Source organism: Gadus morhua, chromosome 5 (assembly GCF_902167405.1).
Source record: "Gadus morhua chromosome 5, gadMor3.0, whole genome shotgun sequence".
NCBI classification, from domain to species: domain Eukaryota; kingdom Metazoa; phylum Chordata; class Actinopteri; order Gadiformes; family Gadidae; genus Gadus; species Gadus morhua.
Window position 1 is genome coordinate 23,447,855 of NC_044052.1, and position 22,500 is coordinate 23,470,354.

A 22,500-nucleotide genomic window follows, 5' to 3' on the forward strand; every position below is an offset into this window, starting at 1 on the left:
ACAGTCAGGGTTTCGGATTACATCGCATACCACCAACATCAAGAAATACATGAAAACGGCCCGTTCTGTACTGTTGGGATGCCCTGTTCCAGCCGGACCGCCAGCCGGGACGTGTGACAGCCACCCGGGACGTGTGACGACTTCCCCGGGCCGAGCAGCGCGGCTCCCGGGCGCCGCCGCCGCCTCTCCGCGGTGTAGGAGAGCTGGAGCGACCATGTTAGGTGGGTTTGGAGGACCGCAGACACTCTGCTGTTAGCTCTGGTTGCTAACTGCCATTTTCCCCAAATTTGTGACTTGAGGGCCGTGTCTAGAAGGGTGTAGCATATTTATGATGTATATATGATATACATATGAGATAGTTTGGGATATAAGTGAGATATGAGACGTGTACCGGCCGGTTGTGGTTTATTAAGCTCCGTTTCACCGTATTTCGGGGCTAGCTGCTGCTAGCCAGCAGGCTGAGGCTAGGCTACCCAGCTAGCGTATCCCAGCGGGGGGATAGGCCAGACCTGGCTCTCTGGGTTTCTTAGGAAGAACGACATTAGATGTGGCGTTTTGTTGTTGATATCTCCTGGTGCATTGGCGCAGATAGCAGCTCTTTCACCCCACGGAGCAGGACAACGAGGTGATGGGTTCAAATGAGCTTCAAATGTACGGTTTCCCCACAGACTCCCAACATATCTGAACATCGTGAGGTTACTCTGGTCCTCCACTGAAGTGACATCGTGAGGTTCCTCTGGTCCTCCACTGAAGTGACATCGTGAGGTTCCTCTGGTCCTCCGCTGAAGTGACATCGTGAGGTTCCTCTGGTCCTCCACTGAAGTGACATCGTGAGGTTCCTCTGGTCCTCCACTGAAGTGACATCGTGAGGTTCCTCTGGTCCTCCGCTGAAGTGACATCGTGAGGTTCCTCTGGTCCTCCGCTGAAGTGACATCGTGAGGTTCCTCTGGTTCTCCACTGAAGTAACATCGTGAGGTTCATCTGGTCCTCCACTGATGTAACATCGTGAGGTTCCTCTGGTCCTCCACTAAGATGAAGTTCCTCTGGTCTTCCACTGAGGTGAGATCCAGAGTCCCTGTTCAACAGCGTTTAGATGATGAGCCCGCCCCCCCACCCAACCACCCCACCACCCCACCACCCCACCACCCCACCACCCCACCACCCCACCACCCCTCTGCAGCCATGTGTGACAGATTACTTTATTCAGCCTGTTTGGTGAAGAGCCACATTGTGTCAACGCTCAACAGATAACCTGGTCAATGGTAACAGCTGTCACTCGGTGTTCTTCTCAGATAGTAGGTTTTTATTATAGCACGCCATGCTTCGTGGGGATCTCTGACCTTAGCTGTCCTGAAGCCTCTAACCTGCTCGCTGCCCAGCTCTCTGGCCCCGTAGCCCAGGCTTTAACCTGCGGGCTGCCCACCTCCCTGGCCCCGTAGCCCAGGCTTTAACCTGCGGGCTGCCTACCTACCTGGCCCCGTAGCCCGGCCTCTTACCTGGACGCGGCCTGGCTCTCTGGCCCCGTAGCCCGGCCTCTTACCTGTACGCGGCCTGGCTCTCTGGCCCCGTAGCCCGGCCTCTTACCTGGACGCGGCCTGGCTCTCTGGCCCCGTAGCCCGGCCTCTTACCTGCTTGCTGCCTGGCTCTCTGGCCCCGTACCCAGGCCTCTTACCTGCTTGCTGCCTGGCTCTCTGGCCCCGTACCCAGGCCTCTTACCTGGACGCGGCCTGGCTCTCTGGCCCCGTACCCAGGCCTCTTACCTGGACGCGGCCTGGCTCTCTGGCCCCGTACCCAGGCCTCTTACCTGGACGCGGCCTGGCTCTCTGGCCCCGTAGCCCGGCCTCTTACCTGGACGCGGCCTGGCTCTCTGGCCCCGTACCCAGGCCTCTTACCTGGACGCGGCCTGGCTCTCTGGCCCCGTACCCAGGCCTCTTACCTGGACGCGGCCTGGCTCTCTGGCCCTGTAGCCCGGCCTCTTACCTGGACGCGGCCTGGCTCTCTGGCCCCGTACCCAGGCCTCTTACCTGGACGCGGCCTGGCTCTCTGGCCCCGTACCCAGGCCTCTTACCTGGACGCGGCCTGGCTCTCTGGCCCCGTACCCAGGCCTCTTACCTGGACGCGGCCTGGCTCTCTGGCCCCGTACCCAGGCCTCTTACCTGGACGCGGCCTGGCTCTCTGGCCACGGCCTTAAACCTGCGAACGGCTCTCCATTTTCCCTTTCAGAGCTTGTATTCGGGGAGATACGCCTCCTCTAGGGGTTTGGCATTTAGGTATCGAGCTATTAAGATCGGATAGATAACAGAGGACTACTTCGAAACATTTGTGACCAGTGACAATACGAGCCCATCCCTTTTACGACCTTTATCTGTCGGCCAGGGCTGAGAGATCCAGTTGTCGTGTCTTTAAGACACACAAACAGACTGATTATTAACCAGACAACTCCAGTCAATAGGTTATGAGTCCAATCTTTTCCCAATAATAGTTTTGGAAAGGCAACCTTAACCATTGAAGTATCCAGAGTGAAGCTGATGATGTTAACAGAGTAAATTAATCCACGTTCTCTATGGTATCTGGATCTCTGATCTTCTGCTATTCCTGTATTGGACCATCCCCTGTGCCCTGGTGGACTACAGACTGCCGTTGTTGTTCTTGGTCTCACAACGGGGAGTGGACAGACTGCGATATGCAAAGGGCCTTAACATGTCTCTGACTCCTCAATCAACTCCTCTCTGCTAATGTCCGCACATATGTTTTATACATCGTCGCATCCCTGCCACTGATTAAATGTGTTTAAAAGACCTTGCAAATAAAGGCGTTGGTGTGGAACTAAATATGCAAAGTGTTTTTGGCTTGTTTCTGAAGCTTTTCTAACCGCTGTGAGAATACAGACCTAGAATACAAACTGACCAGTCATTAACTTGTTGTTGACACTTTAGAATCAAGTTATAACGCTGGTTATTGTGAAAGAACAGTCGGTGTGTAGAGTTGTTTTGAATATTAAATGGTCTGAAGCTGTTGCCCTACCGTCATCCTCACATTGTTTACATGTGAGGATGATGGCTCCACTAAACCTGGAACCTGGTCCCCCATAGACCTACTCTAATATAACCTGGTCCCCCATAGACCTACTCTAATATAACCTGGTCCCCCATAGACCTACTCTAATATAACCTGGTCCCCCATAGACCTACTCTAATATAACCTGGTCCCCCATAGACCTACTCTAATATAACCTGGTCCACCATAGACCTACTCTAATATAACCTGGTCCACCATAGACCTACTCTAATATAACCTGGTCCCCCATAGACCTACTCTAATATAACCTGGTCCACCATAGACCTACTCTAATATAACCTGGTCCCCCATAGACCTACTCTAATATAACCTGGTCCACCATAGACCTACTCTAATATAACCTGGTCCGCCATAGACCTACTCTAATATAACCTGGTCCGCCATAGACCTACTCTAATATAACCTGGTCCGCCATAGACCTACTCTAATATAACCTGGTCCGCCATAGACCTACTCTAATATAACCTGGTCCACCATAGACCTACTCTAGTATAACCTGGTCCCCCATAGACCTACTCTAGTATAACCTGGTCCCCCATAGAACTACTCTAGTATAACCTGGTCCACCATAGACCTACTCTAGTATAACCTGGTCCCCCATAGACCTAGTGCACTAGACCTGGTCTAGTATAACCTTTTCTGGCGTGGAGTGGGTCCCGTTATAGGTGCTCAATGTATTCAGGTTATCGGTGGTGTAGCACCTGTAGCCACCGCTGGTGTAGCACCTGTAGCCACCGCTGGTGTAGCACCTGTAGCCACCGCTGGTGTAGCACCTGTGGTGTAGCACCTGTAGCTACCGGTGGTGCAGCGCCTGTACCCACCGGTGGTGTAGCGCCTGTAGCCACCGGTGGTGTAGCGCCTGTAGCCACCGGTGGTGTAGCGCCTGTAGCCACCGGTGGTGTAGCGCCTGTAGCCACCGCTGGTGTAGCGCCTGTAGCCACCGCTGGTGTAGCGCCTGTAGCCACCGCTGGTGTAGCACCTGTAGCCACCGCTGGTGTAGCACCTGTAGCCACCGCTGGTGTAGCACCTGTAGCCACCGCTGGTGTAGCACCTGTAGCCACCGCTGGTGTAGCACCTGTAGCCACCGCTGGTGTAGCACCTGTGGTGTAGCACCTGTAGCTACCGGTGGTGTAGCACCTGTACCCACCGGTGGTGTTGCACCTGTAATCACCGCTGGTGTAGCACCTGTACCCACCGGTGGTGTAGCACCTGTAGCTAACGGTGGTGTAGCACCTGTACCCACCGGTGGTGTAGCACCTGTACCCACCGGTGGTGTAGCACCTGTACCCACCGGTGGTGTAGCTAACGGTGGTGTAGCACCTGTACCCGCCGGTGGTGTAGCACCTGTACCCGCCGGTGGTGTAGCACCTGTACCCGCCGGTGGTGTAGCACCTGTACCCGCCGGTGGTGTAGCACCTGTACCCACCGGTGGTTTAGCACCTGTAGCTAACGGTGGTGTAGCACCTGTGGTGTAGCACCTGTAGCTACCGGTGGTGTAGCACCTGTAGCTACCGGTGGTGTAGCTACCGGTGGTGTAGCACCTGTAGCTACCGGTGGTGTAGCTACCGGTGGTGTAGCACCTGTAGCTACCGGTGGTGTAGCTACCGGTGGTGTAGCACCTGTAGCTACCGGTGGTGTAGCACCTGTAGCTACCGGTGGTGTAGCTACCGGTGGTGTAGCACCGGTAGCTACCGGTGGTGTAGCGCCTGTACCTACCGGTGGTGTAGCGCCTGTACCTACCGGTGGTGTAGCGCCTGTACCTACCGGTGGTGTAGCGCCTGTACCTACCGGTGGTGTAGCGCCTGTACCTACCGGTGGTGTAGCGCCTGTACCTACCGGTGGTGTAGCGCCTGTAGCTACCCGGTGGTGTAGCGCCTGTATGCCACGGGTTTATTATACCTGTGACACCTCAGTGTTTCCCCTAGAATTTTTTTTAGGCCCGGTGGTAAGAGCTGATAGCGTGATTTGTTATACATTTTTCACGGGATGCTAGAGTATTTGTTGGTTATTTCCGTATAAAACACTTGCTTAGCCATCACAGGTTGATAATGATTCAACACTGACAAGTGTTGGGATGAGATAATGATCTCCTCCCTCTGCCCCTCTGACGTGTTCCTCCACACCTGTCACTCGCCCTTCTTCCCCACCTGTACTCTCGTTTGGCACCGTGTTTAGGAAGAACCTTGAAATACCTTTTTGTCCTTCATCCCTTTTACGTTTTTTTGGTGGTGCCATGCTAATGATGATATAACTTAATGCTGTCAGATTGTCCGTTATGATGGGGCATCATCTGCGCACACGCGACACCGCATTTTTTTTTATTATTTTTTTTTTTCTCTTTTTAATTTTTAATTTTTTTTTTGGCCGGTTGTTGGCCTGGCGGGGGCGCTCGTTGGCCTGGCGGCCCGCCAGGCCTGAACAATGGTAGGGGAAACACTGCACCTGTAGTGGCTCAGGTTTGGCTGGTGGGCCAATAGGAAGACGGATGGCTGCGCTCCCAAACCTGACAGACTAGCTGTTGTTTACTGAATGACATCATATCTCTGGGAGTGGCACACCTGACGTTTCGGGCTCAGGTGTGCTTCCTGTAGCAGGGTGATCCTCTCTGCCTATCAGGTGGGCCGACAGAGGGATTATAAAGACAATTATCCTTCACTTTATTATTCAGACTACTGTGAGGTGAGTAGTGTGGTTTTGACTAGTAGAGTCGTGTGGTTCTGAGGATTTCTTTGAATAAGTCCTACTTTTGTAACCTGGTCATGGCCAAGTGTTCAGTGACTAACATCTTAGTCCTAACCTTAACCCTATAAATTCTTAGTTCTAAGCGTAACCCTCTATATATCTTAGTCCTAACCCTAGCCCTATATCACTTATCGTAATTCTAACCTTAACACTCTATAACTTATCTTAGTCCTAACCTTAACTCTCTATCACTTATCTTAGTCCTAACCTTTATCCTCTATCACATGTCTTAGTCCTAACCTTAAACATCTATCCCTTATTTTAGTCCTAACCTTAACCCTCTGTCACATATCTTAGTCCTAACCTTAACCCTATATCACTTATCTTAGTCCTAAACTTAACCCTCTATCACTTATCTTAGTCCTAAAATTAACCCTCTATAACATATCTTAGTCCTAATCTTAACCCTCTATCATTTATCTTAGTCCTAACCTTAAACATCTATGCCTTATCTTAGTCCTGACCTTAACCCTCTATCACTTATCTTAGTCCTAACCTTAAACATCTATCCCTTATCTTAGTCCTGACCATTACCCTCTATTACATGTCTTAGTCCTAACCTTAACCATCTATCCCTTATCTTAGTCCTAAATTTAACCCTCTATCATGAAGCGTGATCATTTTATTATTTTGTCCGGGATAATGTTGACGTGACATTTTCATATAGTTTCTCATCGGCATCGATTAGTTCCTCTGGAGCCCTGGCTGTGCTGTGACTAGTAATCCTAATCCATCAAAATTTAACTGTAATCAGATTACCGTCGCCTGCCCTAATCCCAATGTTGGCGTTTTGATGAATTACAAATCAGTGAGCAGTGCGATTCCCGCAGCGAGGCGAATCATTTCTAGGTCATCGGCTGTCAAAGAGCTGGATTCTCATGCCATTTATATCCCCTCCCTCTTCTTTATATAACTCTTGGTTGGCTTCTTACTCTCGGGGGAGGAACGATGCCGTGACTGAAGCGTTTTCAGTCTGTCATTATGTTTGACCAGATGTCCGCATGTTCTCACTTTTAGAGGAACGCTTTCGTTTTAAGCCTTTCTCATCATTAATCACTGATTGAAACATATTTGGCATCATCCATCAAAATACTCTCATTGAGAGGGCAAATGAAAGAACATAGAATCACAATTATGGAACTAAACATGGAGTCACGCATTTACTTTTTCCGTAATATGTGGGACGTTCAATTCCGTGTTGACGTTAATAATTGTTTTTATCTGTTTTTAAAGAGTGAGCAAGATGTGTCAAGAAACTGCATGGGATTGTGTTCCAGGAAGAGGATATGGTATTATAGATATAGAATATCTAGATTGTGTATGCTGGTGTGTAACTGTGACTCCTGTGTGTCTGACAGGGAGGTGCTGCTCTACCAGGAGGTGCTGATCAACCAAGAAAGGGACCGTCTCACGGCAGGATTCTCCTCCACAAAGGAACGCACAAGATGAACTCCGACCTGGAGTGACCTTTTTAATGGGGCTTTTTTTCTCCTGGAGGTGACCAAGTCAGCGATGAGCGGGGGTGAATAATGGCCAAAAACAAGGATGCTCGCCCCCCCACGTTCGCCGTCAGCGTGGTGGGCTTGTCGGGCACAGAGAAGGACAAGGGGAACTGCGGCGTCGGCAAGTCGTGCCTGTGCAACCGCTACGTGCGGTCGGACGCCGACAGCTACTACCCGGAGCACACGTCGGTCCTCAGCACTATAGACTTCGGGGGTCGCGTGGTCAACAATGACCACTTCCTGTACTGGGGGGAAGTGGCGCACCACGGCGACGACGGGCAGGACTGTAAGATCCAGCTCATCGAGCAGACGGAGTTCATCGACGACCAGACGTTCCTCCCGCACCGCAGCACCAACCTGCAGCCCTACAGCAAGAGGGCGGCGTCGGCCAAGCTGCAGTCGGCCGAGAAGCTCATGTACATCTGCACGGACCAGCTGGGCCTGGAGCAGGACTTTGACCAGAGGCAGATGCCCGACGGGAAGCTGGCCGTCGACGGCTTCATGCTCTGCGTCGACGTCAGCAAGGGCTGCAACAGGAAGTTCGACGACCAGATGAAGTTCGTGGGGAGCCTCTACGCGCAGATCGGCAAGACGAAAAAGCCCATCGTGCTCGCCGCCACCAAGTGCGACGAGTGCGTGGAGCAGCACCTGAGGGACCTGCAGTCCTTCGCCGCCAGCAAGAAGAACCTGGTGGTGGTGGAGACGTCGGCGCGCACCAGCATCAACGTGGACCTCTGCTTCCACGCCCTCATCCAGCAGATGGACAAGACGCGGGGGAAGCCCAAGACGGTGTCCTACCTGGACGCCTACAAGGTGCAGAGGCAGCACGTCGCCATGGTGACGGACCGCTTCGAGAAGGTGGTGTTGCAGACGGTCCGGGACTACCACATCACGTGGAAGCAGGTGATGAACCAGCTAAAGGGACAGCCGGACTACGAGGACTACATCATCATGGAGGGGACCCGCAAGGCCCGCAACACCTTCACCCGGCACAGCGCGCAGCTCAAACAGGAGCACATCAGGAGGCGCAGGGAGGAGTACCTCACCGCGCTGCCCAAGACCCTCAACAACCTCCTCAACAACCTGGAGGAGGTGGAGCACCTCACCTGGTCCGAGGCCCAGAGCCTGATCCGGAGCCGGCCGGACTTCCAGTGCTGGTTCGTGGTGCTGGAGCGCCCGCCCTGGGATGAGTCGGACCACATCGACAACAGCGACCGCCGCGTGCCCTTTGACCTCCTGAAGACGCAGGACGGCGAGCGCATCTACCAGAACCACGTGCAGCACCTGTTCTCCGAGAAGAGGCGGGTGGAGATGAAGGACCGCTTCAAGAAGACCCTGGAGCGGGTGCACTTCATCGGGGCCGGGCAGCCCTGGGAGGAGGTCATGTGCTTCGTCATGGAGGACGAGGCCTACAAGTACATCACCGAGTCGGACCGGCGCGACGTCTACAGCCGGCACCAGCTCGAGATCGTTGAGCGCGCCAAAGAGGACTTCCAGGAGATGCTGTTTGAGCACGCGGAGCTGTTCTACGACCTGGATCTGAACGCCACTCCGAGCTGCGACAAGATGAGCGAGATCCACTGCGTGCTGAACGAGGAGCCCCGGTACCGGGCACTGCAGAAGCTGGTCCCCGACCGCGAGTCGCTGCTCCTCAAGCACATCGGCTTCGTCTACCACCCCACCAAGCAGACGTGTCTGAGCGGCCAGAGCTGCGTGGACCTGAAGGTGGAGCAGGTCCTCGCCAACCGCCTGGTGCAGCTGGACCAAGGCCGCTCCAACCACTACTACAACACCCCCAACATCGACAAGATCAACCTCTGCCTACTGGGCAAGGAGGGGCTGGCCCAGGAGCTGGCCAACGAGATCCGAGCGCAGTCCACGGACCACGAGTACGCGCTGGACGGGCAGATCTACGAGCTGGAGCTGCTCCCGGTGGACGTCAACTCCACGCTGCTCTTCAGCCACAACTGGGTCTCCACCTTCAAGCCCCACGGCTGCTTCTGCGTCTTCAGCTCCATCGAGAGCCTGAACGGCGTGGGCGACTGCATCGGCCGGATCCGGGCGGAGATATCGCAGAGCCGCAGGGAGCGCTTCGCACAGCCGCTGCCCTTCATCCTGGTGCTGGCCAATCAGAGGGACGCCGTGTGTAAGAACACGCCCATCCTGCGTCACCAGGGCCAACAGCTGGCCAATAAGCTGCAGTGTACGTTCGTGGACATCCCCTCGGGGGCGTTCCCCCGGAAGTTCAACGAGCAGCAGGTGAAGCAGGCCCTCCGGGCCGTGCTGGAGGGGCTGAAGCACAACTCCGACGTCCTGAGCCCCCTGCCCTCCATCAAGGACATGTCTGAGACGGACCTGCGGATCGTCATGTGCGCCATGTGCTGGGACCCCTTCAGCGTGGACCTCATCCTCTCCCCGTTCCTGGACTCCCAGTGCTGCAGCGCGGGCCAGCCCGGCCAGGGCAACACCCTCGTCCTGGACAAGATCATCGGGGACACCCGGCGGAGGATCCAGGTGACGGTGCTGTCCTACCACAGCTCCATCGGCGTGCGCAAGGACGAGCTGGTGCACGGCTACATCCTGGTGTACTCGGCCAAGCGCAAGGCCTCCATGGCCACGCTGCGCGCCTTCCTGGCCGAGGTGCAGGACGTCATCCCCGTGCAGATGGTGGCCATCACCGACAGCCAGGCGGACTTCTTCGAGAACGACGCCATCAAGGAGCTGATGACGGAAGGGGAGCACATCGCCACGGAGATCGCGGCCAAGTTCACGGCGCTGTACTCGCTGTCGCAGTACCACCGGCAGACGGAGGTGTTCACGCCGTTCTTCAACCACGTGCTGGAGAGGAAGCCGGGCATCGAGAACGCCTTCATGCAGGACAGCTCGTCCCGCGACTGCTCCACCACCACGGCGGCCGGCGAGGACGTGTTCCCGTCCTCGCCGCACAGCCACTCCCCCGTCTACAACCCCTACTACGACTCGGAGGAGGACACGGAGGCCCCGCCCCCCTACAGCCCCATCGGGGACGACGTGCAGCTCCTGCCCACGCCCAGCGAGCGCGCCCGCTACCGCATCGACCTGGAGGGCAACGAGTACCCCGTCCACAGCACGCCCAACAACGACCACGACCGCAACCACAAGGTGCCGCCGCCCGTGCTGCCCAAGCCGGTGCTCCCCAAGCCCGCCGTGCGGAAGCTGGACCCCAACCTGGTGCGCACCATCGAGGCGGGCATGCGCAGCACCCGGCGCTCTCCCCGCGGCACGCTGGCCCGCGGCGACGACGGCGACGGCTCCGAGAACTACGCCGACCCCGCCGACACCCTGCTGAGGGCCAAGGGCTACGGCAACGACGACATCTACGCCGTGCCCGAGGACGCGCACGGCCTCATGGTCAGGACGCGCGGCTCCCTGGGGGGGCTGCACGGCGGGGAGCAGGAGAACGGGCTGGACCGGAGGTCGGGCGCCCGCCGGCCGTCCAAGTACAAGCACCGCTCCAAGATCCTGTTCAGCAAGACCAAGGCGTACCAGCGGCGCTTCCACTCGGACAGCGACGGCGAGGAGTCGGGGCGCGCCACGCAGAAGAAGAAGAAGGGGCGCGCCCACCGGGGCAGCGAGGAGGACCCCCTGCTGTCCCCCACCGACGGCTGGAAGGGGGGCATCGACAACCCCGCCATCACCTCGGACCCCGAGCAGGACGACAAGAAGGTCAAGAAGAAGAAGAAGGCCCCCAAGGAGCCAAAGAAGGTGGGTGTGGTCTAGAGAGGGTGGGTGTGAATGTGGGTGGGGTCTGAGTTAGGGCTGGGCAATTAATCGAATTTTGATCGCGAGTTCGAAAAGATTAACAATCTAGTTTTTCGATAAAAAAATTATAATATTGATATTTTATAATTGTATCTTTTATAGAAAGGCTAGAACAGCTGGATACATATCTTTATATTATTTTAGATTGGAACATTTTCTTTTTGACCATTTTGTGTAGGTTTTTAAGGCGAACTTTCAAAGTTCTCATTACCAAAGTTTTTTTTGGGAGAGACATGCTGAATAAATCCAACATGTTTTCAAAGTCAAAAATAATCGTTTGAATAATCGTGATTTCAATACTGACAAATAATCGTGATTATGATTTTTCCCATAATCAAGCAGCCCTAGTCTGAATAATCACACACATTTTAGCTTTCAGGACAGTTTGGCTGCTGGTTTAGGTTGGTTTAGGCTGGTTTAGGTTGGGATAACCTGGTTTAGGCTAGTAAAACCTGTTTTAGGCTGGTATAACCTGGTTTAGGCTTGTTTAGCCTAGTTTAGGCTTGTTTAGGTTGGTTAAGGCTGGTTTAGGCTGGATAGGCTTGTTTAGGCTAGTTACGGCTGGTTTAGGCTGGATAGGCTAGGTTATAGACCCACATAGAGGGGGTGAGAGTGTTTCCCCTGTTGAACGGGCGTTAGTTTGGCGAGCTGTGAACGCTCCGTCTAACTCTTAATATACGTATGCATTTAGAGATCTGTCTTTCACACATTTGCAAATGGGATTACGAACACGCAGATTTACAGTTTTGTGGAGCAACCAGTCCATAGCTACGTAGGGCGAGGTGTTAAGCCTAGCCCTTTACCGCCTAGCCCACATCTCAGCCAATCAGAGCGGCCCGAGCTGCTGTCGGCATGACAACTCTTTGAAGAGCTGGGGAGTGTGGGAAATCAAAGGAGCAGCTTGTTCAGTGCTCGACTTTGGTTTGAATCAAGCGGCATTCATCTTTTCTTCTTCCTACTCTGTTCTTTCACTCTGGCCACCACCCCACCACCTCCTCACTATCCTCCCTCTCTCCCTCCTTTCTCCCCCCTGCCATCTGAGTATTCCGCCTTATCAGAACTCCATCCTTCTCTTTCTCTAACTATTCTTATGTTTTTATGTGTTGCTATGAGGACTGAAGAGATGGGTAATGCAAGACACATTTCTGTGAAAACTGACATTACAGTTTATCTAATCTAATCTGCTCCTCACTCACTCACTCACTCACTCACTCACTCACTCACTCACTCACTCACTCACTCACTCACTCACTCACTCACTCACTCACTCACTCACTCACTCACTCACTCACTCACTCACTCACTCTCTCTCTAACTCACTATACTCTCTTTAACTATACACTCTTCTCTTTAACCATACTGTCTCATTCTGTTTCTCTTAGATATTCTCTCTTTCTTTCTTTCTGTTTCTCTTTCTTTCTTTCTCCCTCTCATTTCTGTCTCTCTTTCTCTTTCTCTCTCGCTCTCGCTCTCGCTCTCTCTCTCCCTGTCTCTCTCTCGCTGTCTCTCTCTCTGCTGTCTCATTCTGTTTCTCTAACTATACTCTCTCATTTACAATACTCTCTAACCACACATCCTCTCTCTTACCACTTTATAAGGGTCAACATCTGGATTAAAATGTCTGTTTACATTTCACGTCATACTGCTTCTATTTATACCGTAGTCACTATTATATGTTAGCTATTATTCAATTTTTTATTTTATTCTAATTATGCATGTCAAGTATTTTAGTTTATTTATTTGTCTGTTTAGGCGTAGCTCTCTTACTTGTGTTTCTTTGATGCACCGTTGAAGGAGCCTGAGACTCATGAGCTCCATGGCCAGCGACTGCGTCTGTACCCGTTGTGCATGTGACCAATAGACCATTTTGACCACCTCTCTCTCTCTGTGCAGTCCAAATCGTCCAAGCCGGTGAAGCCCCTGTACCCCCCGACGAGGAGGACCTGGGACAGCAACTACTTCGGGGTCCCCCTCAACACGCTGGTGACCCCAGAGAGACCCATCCCCCTCTTCATAGAGAAGTGTGTGGACTACATCGAGCGCATCGGTGGGTGAACCTACTAACTAACTCAACCTACTAACTAACCGCAGATCACTTTAACGCCAACACGGTACCAGTCGTAGAACGCCTAACCCTGCAGTGTTGTTGCCTTGAGTTATCTCAGGAGCTAGGTGTGTGTCTCCTGGTGATCAATAATACTATTGATCACGTGTGTGGGCATTAGGCGCTAGGTGTGTGTCTACTGGTGATCAATAATACTATTGATCCATCGTGTCTCAGGGCTGACCACGGAGGGGCTGTACCGGGTCAGTGGAAACAAGACGGACCAGGACAACATCCAGAAACAGTTTGATCAAGGTAACACACACACACACACACACACACACACACACACACACACACACACACACACACACACACACACACACACACACACACACACACACACACACACACACACACACACACACCTCCCACGCGCACGCACGCAGGCAAGCATGCACACAGGCCCTGTCTCACTCCTCATCCTGTCTCTCTCCCCCCCCTGTCTCACTCCTCCCCCTGTCTCCCCTATCTCCCTCCTCCCCCTTCCCCCCTGGTAGACACCGGTCTGGACCTGGTTCTGATGGACGTGGCGGTGAACGCGGTGGCCGGGGCGCTGAAGGCCTTCTTCGCTGACCTCCCGGACCCCCTCATCCCCTACACCCTCCACCCGGAGCTGGTGGAGGCAGCCAGTCAGTGCACACACACGCACACGCACATACTCCATTTCAGGTTCAATATTTATTAAGTGTCTTATATTGTGTATCTAACTGTGTCTGTGTGTGTGTCTGTGTGTGTGTTAATCAGAAATCTTAGATTACATGGAGCGACTGCAGGTGTTACGAGAGATTGTCAACAAGTTCCCTCCTGTCAACTACCTGGTCTTCAAATATATCATCGCTCACCTGAACAGGTAACTGACTCACCCTCACACCTATATCATCACTCACCTGAACAGGTAACTGACTCACCCTCACACCTATATCATCACTCACCTGAACAGGTAACGCACCTTCACACATAGAGCGTCACTCACCTGAACAGGTAACTCCCTAAAACATAACGCATCACTCACCAGAACAGGTAACGCACCTCAACACATAAAGCATCACTCACCTGAACAGGTAACACTCCTTCACACATAGAGCGTCACTCACCTGAACAGGTAACTCCCTAAAACATAACGCATCACTCACCTGAACAGGTAACGCACCTGAACACATAAAGCATCACTCACCTGAACAGGTAACTCACCTTGTCCTTCACACACGTATCATCACTCGCCTGAACAGGTAACTCACCTTGTCCTTCACACATAAAGCATCACTCACCTGAACAGGTAACTCCCTAAAACATATAGCATCACTCACCTGAACAGGTAACTCCCCTTCACACACGTATCACCACTCACCTGAACATGGAGGCAGAAGACCTTTAGTCACAGGGCAGACGATGTGATGCAGAGTTCCACAAATGCTGATGTCGTGCGTGACGATGTCGTGCGTGACCCGGTGACGATGTCGTGCGTGACCCGGTGACGATGTCGTGCGTGACCCGGTGACGATGTCGTGCGTGACCCGGTGACGATGTCGTGCGTGACCCGGTGACGATGTCGTGCGTGACCCGGTGACGATGTCGTGCGTGACGATGCGGCGTCTCCACAGGGTGAGCCAACAGAGCAAGACCACCCTGATGACGGCGGAGAACCTGTCCATCTGCTTCTGGCCCACCCTGATGCGGCCCGACTTCGAGAACCCCGAGACGCTGTCCACCACCAAGCTGAGCCAGGCCGTGGTGGAGGACTTCATCCGCCAGAGCCTCTACTTCTTCTACGGCGGCGAGGTGGCCGACAGCTCCAGCAGCGAGGGCACGCCCCCGCCGCACCACTGCCACAACATGGTGGAGGTCCTGCTGCCCCTGCAGCTGCCCCCCCCGCTGCAGCCCCAGCAGATCCAGCACTCCCTGCCCCAGGACCCCCTCCTCCTCTAGAGGGCGCCCCCACACTCAGACTACAGGAGGGGTCAGAACGGGTGTGTGTGTGTGTGTGTGTGTGTGTGTGTGTGTGTGTGTGTGTGTGTGTGTGTGTGTGTGTGTGTGTGTGTGTGTGTGTGTGTGTGTGTGTGTGTGTGTGTGTGTGTGTGTGTGTGTGTGTGTGTCTGACTGAATGGAGATGTCGTGTTTTTTTTCTTTATTTGCTCAAAGACACTCTGGCTGTCGACGGCTCTGATAACCACTAGCGTGTGGGGCGATCCTGGACCCGCCTAACCCGACCCCGGGACAGCCGCGGCCTGGCCCCACACACCTGCCTTCCCCTGGCCCCGGAACACAGAACCACTAGGGGCCACTGAGAGACAGCAGGTCCCCCCAGGGACCACTAGGAGACACTATTGACCACTCGAAGTCACTAGGAGCCCTAGGGGCCACAAGTGGTCACTAGGGGTAACTAGAGTTCCCTAGGAGCCAGTACGGACCACTAGGTGCGATTAGAGGGCACTGGGAGCCACCAGGCGCCAGAAGGACTTTGTTGATGGTATAGCACACTAGGGGCCTCCAGCGCCCGCGGTCGGGTCCCTGCTTACCTGGGCTCCTCTAATACTACAGGCCCAGGCTGGGTTTGGGGCCTTCGAGATGGAGGTGAGGGGATCTAATTCCCTCACCAGGTGGTGAGAGAGAGAAACCCTGGTGTTAAAGTACTGGTGAACGTTGACCCTAAAGACGGCACACGCATGCGTCAAGTTTATGTTTTGTATCGTTTTTCATCAGCAGACGCTTCTGTCGTTTTTCTTTTTTTTTTAAGTGTGTGTGTGTGTGTGTGTGTGTGTGTGTGTGTGTGTGTGTGTGTGTGTGTGTGTGTGTGTGTGTGTGTGTGTGTGTGTGTGTGTGTGTGTGTGTGTGTGTGTGTGTGGAGCAACATGGAGGGCCCCTGTCCGTCTGGACTGCAGTGCAATGCGTTCTGGACGGGTCGCGGCGAGGGGTCACTCAGTAGCATGTCTTGTTTTAACCTTCACTGGTCCCGAGGCCGCTCCATCCCTGGATGTCGCATATTTTTGGTTATAAGTCAGAAATAGTTTCCCTAAAGTAGAGGAGAGAAATCTATAAAAGTATATAAATAAATCTATATAATAAATCTAAAGAAGCTGAGGGGTGGCGTTGCCGCGGTACTCAGCTCACACTACAACCTCTTGTCTCGGAGCGACGTGGCGTCCTCCCCACACCACGGACCGCTGCTTCTGTCTTCTTCCCTACAGTGTTTTCCAGAAGATTCTGATCAACGTGTTCAAACCTGCTGTTGCTCGTCCCACTCTCTCCCCCACCCCCCTGCCTTCCTGCTCTCCCCCCTCCCTGGCCCTCCCCCTCCCCCAGAACAGAACAGGACAAACTGGATTTCTCGTACGTAGGACTGAGGACTGTCCTCGGTGAGCTGCTGTGTCCCAACAGGTCCCCTTTGTGCGCTGACCAGAGGTCCGTGTTCTCACCCGAGGAACACGAGTCCTCCCTGAAGGCCTCTGTTGCGTTGACATGGAGAGTGGACGTGTAGCCCCACGGGAGTGGAGCCTACAGTCAACATGCTGGGGGGGGGGGGACCTGAACCTGAACCTACCCACCCCACCCCACAGAAGTATTTGAGCGGAGCGTGTAAAGATAAGCACATTGTTCTGACCTAGAATCCTCCAGAATCTTTGAATATGGTCTTCCTGTTGGCCCTCTCTCCTTTCTTAGTTCAGGGACTTAAAGGGAATTCAGGCTGAGTCCAGAGGGGCCCAGAGGGACCCACGCCGACCCCTTAGAGGTGGGACGCTCATCGCTCTGCACACTATAGCACACCGCCGCTAGACACGCCGTAGATCCTCGTAGACCACGTAACCTTCATGTGATGAGCTCGGTGGGCACTGCCTTCTAGGGGGGGACCAGAAGTGTCCTCTGGTTGGGGGGGGGGGGGGGGACCCAGGGACCCAGGGACCACTGAATGCGTCTCTGGGGGGCCGAGATGAAGGCGTTGAGGCACTCCTACAACAGACGAGGGGAGGTTCTACCCACAGTCTATTGTTGATGATTTAAGGTTTTTAATGTAGATTCCCATCAACCATAAGACTGTCGTCATCATTTTGTTCATAAGATCTGCTTGCTTCCTCAAACTGGTGTACAAACCGAGTCCCACTTTAACCTCATCTGCTGTGTATTATAGTAAATAAACATTTTGTCAAATGAGAAACTCTAAAGCAACCTTTCTTTCTCCATAATGTTTCCAAATAAAGTTTTGTTTTTCCAACTATGGAGTGGGGTGTTTTGTTTGATTGAATGCAGCATTAAAACACTCATCTACAAATATTAAAAGCATTAAATTATGCAGTTAGTTATAATAGATATTAGATAAACAATATTATATAATATTAGATATACAGTATTAGATGATGATGTATAAAAGGATGATGATATTAGACGATATAAGATGCTAATGATATAAGATTTAATAAGATGATAATGCTATTTGATGTTAATGGTATTAGAGGATATTAGATGATAATGATATTAGTCAATAATGGTATAAGATGACAATATTAGATGCTAATGAATTTAAATATTATACTATATAAGATGATAATAATATAAGATATAAATTGATAATGATATTAGATGATGACATTAGATGATAATGATATTAGATGATGACAGTAGATGATAATCATATTAGATGATGATATCAGATGAGGATGATATTAGATGATAATGATGTTAGATTATTATAACAATCTATTTTCCTCTGTTTGGATGCTAAACAGCATTTCGTTACCTCAGTTGTACTGTGCAATGACAATGAAGCTGAATCTAACAGAATCAAATAGTTGACATAAGAGGGTTAACATGGCTATGTGGCTGATGTTCCACACGGTGGTGCTGGGAGCAGTTTTAAACCTCTAAGAAAAACCTCTCTCTCTCTTGCTCCCGCTCGCTCTCTCTTATGGGGGGAAGCACCACACCCCGTCAGCCAATCACAACGCAGCTACCCCCTCTCCATCACATCATTTCAGTTTCCTAGGTAACAGTTCATGCCCCTCTGCTGCCCCCTCCCTCTCTCTCTCTCTCTCTCTCTAGAAGGTGCCGCATCATCTTCCCCTCTCTCTCCATCCCTCTCCCTCTCCCACCCTCTCTCTCTCCTCTCTCTGTTGAGCTAGCTGCTCCATTGCTAACACATTAGCTTCCTCTTCTACACTGTTAGCTGCATCTCTCTCTGACGCTCTGCGGTGGGCTTGTCCTAAAACAGGCAGTCACCACCCACCACCCTCTCTCTCTCCCCCCCTCTCTCCCTCCGACCCTCCCTCTCTCCACCCCTCCCTCCCTCCATCCTCTCTCCATCCCTCCGTCCCGCTATAGCTGCTGACTCCAGAAGAGCAGAGGAAGATGAGGTAGGTAGCGCTGTTTTCATGTTCGATCTACATTGTGTGTGCGTGTCTGCGTGTGTGTGTGTGTGTGTGTGTGTGTGTGTGTGTGTGTGTGTGTGTGTGTGTGTGTGGGTGTGTGTGTGTGTGTGTGTGTGTGTGTGTGTGTGTGTGCGTGCGTGTTTGTGTTCTAATCCTGTGGAATGCTTTAATGAGCCGTTTCAATGCTAATGTTTTGAAAAAGAGGGAGAGACTAGGTCAGACTGCAGGGTGTGTGTGTGTGTGTGTGTGTGTGTGTGTATGTGTGTGTGTGTGTCTGTGTCTGTGTCTGTGTGTATGCGTGTGTGTGTGTGTGTGTGTGTGGCCTATCCCTCCCGTCGCAGCATGGAGGGATAGGCCAACACCTTTATCTCTGCCTCTCCCTCTGTTGTGTTGTCTTCTTCACCGCCAACACAACCGTTTGTGTATTGAGCTGCGGTGGTTGGTTTGTGTAGGCTGTGAGTGTGTGTGTTGTGGTCTAATTGTTTATGGTTAATGCTGTATGTTTGTGTGTGTGTGTGTGTGTTGTTGTGGTGTAGTTGTAATGTGTGTTGTTCAGGGGGGTTGTTAGAGGTTGTTGTGTGTCCTGAGTTGCAGATCTTATCTTCTTGTCGTGATGATGATGATGGTGATGGCATGTGAAGAAGTGATGACATCACTTCCTTCTGGATCCCCGTCATCTTTCAACTAGTGTGTGAGAGAGAGAGAGAGAGAGAGAGAGAGAGAGAGAGAGAGAGAGAGAGAGAGAGAGAGAGAGAGAGAGAGAGAGAGAGAGAGAGTGTGTATTGTTGTTCCATCATATATATCAAACAACGTGTGTGTGTGTGTGTGTGTGTGTGTGTGTGTGCGTGCGTGCGTGCGTGTGTGCGTGTGTGTGTGTGTGTGTGTGTGTGTGTGTGTGTGTGTGTGTGTGTGTGGATGGGGTGGGGGGACGGAAGGGGCAGGGACCACCAACCCAGGAAGCTTCCAGGAAGTGATGTCACCACTTAGGGAATGATGTCACCCGGGTCCCGTTAGGGAAGGAGGCGACATGAGGAGATAGGGAGGAGGAGAGGGGACAGAAGGAGGAGACATTAGGAGATAGAGAGGTGAGGAGGGGACAGAAGGAGGAGACATTAGGAGACAGAGAGGTGAGGAGGGGACAGAAGGAGGAGACATTAGGAGATAGAGAGGTGAGGAGGGGACAGAAGGAGGAGACATTAGAAGACAGAGAGGTGAGGAGGGGACAGAAGGAGGAGACATTAGGAGACAGAGAGGTGAGGAGGGGACAGAAGGAGGAGACATTAGGAGACAGAGAGGTGAGGAGGGGACAGAAGGAGGAGACATTAGGAGATAGAGAGGTGAGGAGGGGACAGAAGGAGGAGACATTAGGAGATAGAGAGGTGAGGAGGGGACAGAAGGAGGAGACATTAGAAGACAGAGAGGTGAGGAGGGGACAGAAGGAGGAGACATTAGGAGACAGAGAGGTGAGGAGGGGACAGAAGGAGGAGACATTAGGAGACAGAGAGGTGAGGAGGGGACAGAAGGAGGAGACATTAGGAGACAGAGAGGTGAGGAGGGGACAGAAGGAGGAGACATTAGGAGACAGAGAGGTGAGGAGGGGACAGAAGGAGGAGACATTAGGAGACAGAGAGGTGAGGAGGGGACAGAAGGAGGAAAGGTGTCAGAGAGGCCCCGACATGAGGAGATAGAAAGGTGACTAATAATAAAACATTCAACTTATATAGCGCTTTCCAAAATACTCAAAGACGCTTTACACAGCGAACACAAAGATCAAATGGGATCAAATAAAATAGGTAGCTAACAAACTAGAATAGGTAGATACAACTAGGAGCAGTTAAGAGAAGGTTATGTGGTGGAAGCGATCGTGGAAATGAGGGTTTTGAGGGCCTGTTTAAAGGATGGGAGAGTGTCAGAAGAGAGGAAAGAAGTAGGCCAGAGTTGGGCAGTAGCCTGCGTTGATGATGGGGACCGCAAAGCTGAAGACTTGACGCTGTGTGAGTTATACAATGGTGGTGGCTGAGGTCGGCATGTCTCAGGCTAGTCCTATTATCTTAAAATGCTACTAACCTTCCGCTAACTGAACCCTTATAAAGGGTGGCAATCTGGAAGATCTCTCAAGATATTCAGGTCATATCTAATCACAGCCAAAGAATCAATGATTGTACAATATGTACATCTAGATAACGTGTAACAAATAACATTTGTGCTCAATGATTCTAATCGAGGAGTAACACTGGTAATGTTAACCAGAAGAATCTGGAGCTCATGTTTGATTGGCTCTGGCCTCTCCCGTTCGCACCTGGCCCGGGTCGGGCCAATCACAAACCTTCATCTAATAAGGGGCGGGTATTACTCGATAACTGGGCAGAGGAGTGCCCTATGGGAGCAGGGTTGAGACGTTTTCATAAACCGAGATGGCTGTCGCTGATGAACCACACATTTCGCTTACCCTGATTGGTTGTAGAGCTATCCAATCACAGCCAGAGGCATAGACGCGGTGATAACATTATGGATGTTAGCATGGTGTGTATATAAACAATAATGTTTAGATACACGTGTTAACGTTATGAATGTTAGCATGGGATTTATGTAAACCATAATGTTTATATAGACTTGCTAATAACATTATGGATGTTAGCATGGTGTATATGCAAACAATAACGTCAATAGACGTGATAACATTATGTATGTTAGCATGGTATGTATGTAAACAATAATGTTTATATCCGCGTGGTAACACACACAGACAAACACACACAAACACACCGAACCCCCATTCCCACCTCTGGTAGCCGTGGTAGCAGTAACCATGGTGAGCAATGATAACACTGCCTGAATCACTCTATTGTTCCATCTCCTCATCCGTCCTCGCATTCATGCCATACACAATAGCTAGCTCCGACTACGTTGTTCTGCTAGCTCCGACTACGTTGTTAGCTACTGTTAGCTCAGACTATGTTCTTCTTTTAGCTCCGACTACGTTGCTCTGTTAGCTCAGACTACGTTGTTAGCTACTGTTAGCTCAGACTATGTTCTTCTCTTAGCTCCGGCTACGTTGTTCTGCTAGCTCCGACTACGTTGTTCTGTTAGCTCAGACTACGTTGTTCTGTTAGCTCGGACTACGTTGCTCTGTTAGCTCGGACTACGTTGCTCTGTTAGCTCAGACTATGTTCTTCTTTTAGCTCAGACTACGTTGCTCTGTTAGCTCAGACTATGTCCTTCTTTTAGCTCCGGCTACGTTGTTCTGTTAGCTCCGACTACATGGTTCTGTTAGCTCAGACTACGTTGTTCTGCCAACTCGGGCTACATTTTTCTGCTAGCTCCGGCGGCTACGTTGTTATGTTAGCTCGGACTACGTTCTTCTGTTAGCTACTGTTCGCTCCGGCTACGTGGTTCTGTTAGCTCCGGCTACGTGGTTCTGTTATCTCCGACTACGTGGTTCTGTTATCTCCGACTACGTGGTTCTGTGAGCTCCGGGTACGTGGTTCTGTTAGCTCCGGGTACGTGGTTCTGTTAGCTCAGACTACGTTGTTCTGCCAACTCGGGCTACATTTTTCTGCTAGCTCCGGCGGCTACGTTGTTATGTTAGCTCGGACTACGTTCTTCTGTTAGATACTGTTCGCTCCGGCTACGTGGTTCTGTTAGCTCCGGCTACGTGGTTCTGTTAGCTCCGGCTACGTGGTTCTGTTAGCTCCGACTACGTGGTTCTGTTAGCTCCGGGTACGTGGTTCTGTTAGCTCCGGCTACGTGGTTCTGTTAGCTCCGGCTACGTGGTTCTGTTAGCTCCGGCTACGTGGTTCTGTTAGCTCCGGCTACGTGGTTCTGTTAGCTCCGGCTACGTGGTTCTGTTAGCTCCGGCTACGTGGTTCTGTTAGCTCCGGCTACGTGGTTCTGTTCTCTCCGGCTACGTGGT

General features: G+C 52.1%; 3 protein-coding genes across 3 annotated transcripts in view; 2 read left to right on the plus strand and 1 right to left on the minus strand.

The window, feature by feature from the left end:
* arhgap5 (Rho GTPase activating protein 5) overlaps nt 1-15,306 on the plus strand; it is a 15,378-nt gene extending 72 nt beyond the window's left edge. The window contains exons 1-7 of the mRNA XM_030357429.1: nt 1-221; nt 7,179-11,066; nt 13,017-13,170; nt 13,405-13,482; nt 13,728-13,859; nt 13,975-14,080; nt 14,832-15,306. The exon at nt 1-221 is cut by the window's left edge and continues 72 nt beyond it. Coding sequence (XP_030213289.1) covers nt 7,350-11,066; nt 13,017-13,170; nt 13,405-13,482; nt 13,728-13,859; nt 13,975-14,080; nt 14,832-15,156 — 4,512 coding nt within the window. The 5' untranslated portion in view covers nt 1-221; nt 7,179-7,349 and the 3' untranslated portion in view covers nt 15,157-15,306. The remainder of the gene's footprint in view (nt 222-7,178; nt 11,067-13,016; nt 13,171-13,404; nt 13,483-13,727; nt 13,860-13,974; nt 14,081-14,831) is intronic.
* LOC115544457 (uncharacterized) overlaps nt 1-22,500 on the minus strand; it is a 993,561-nt gene that overhangs the window by 855,953 nt on the left and 115,108 nt on the right. The window lies entirely within an intron of this gene.
* akap6 (A kinase (PRKA) anchor protein 6) overlaps nt 18,248-22,500 on the plus strand; it is a 31,814-nt gene continuing 27,561 nt past the window's right edge. The window contains exon 1 of the mRNA XM_030357451.1: nt 18,248-18,572. The gene's annotated coding sequence lies outside the window, so the exon portion shown is untranslated. The remainder of the gene's footprint in view (nt 18,573-22,500) is intronic.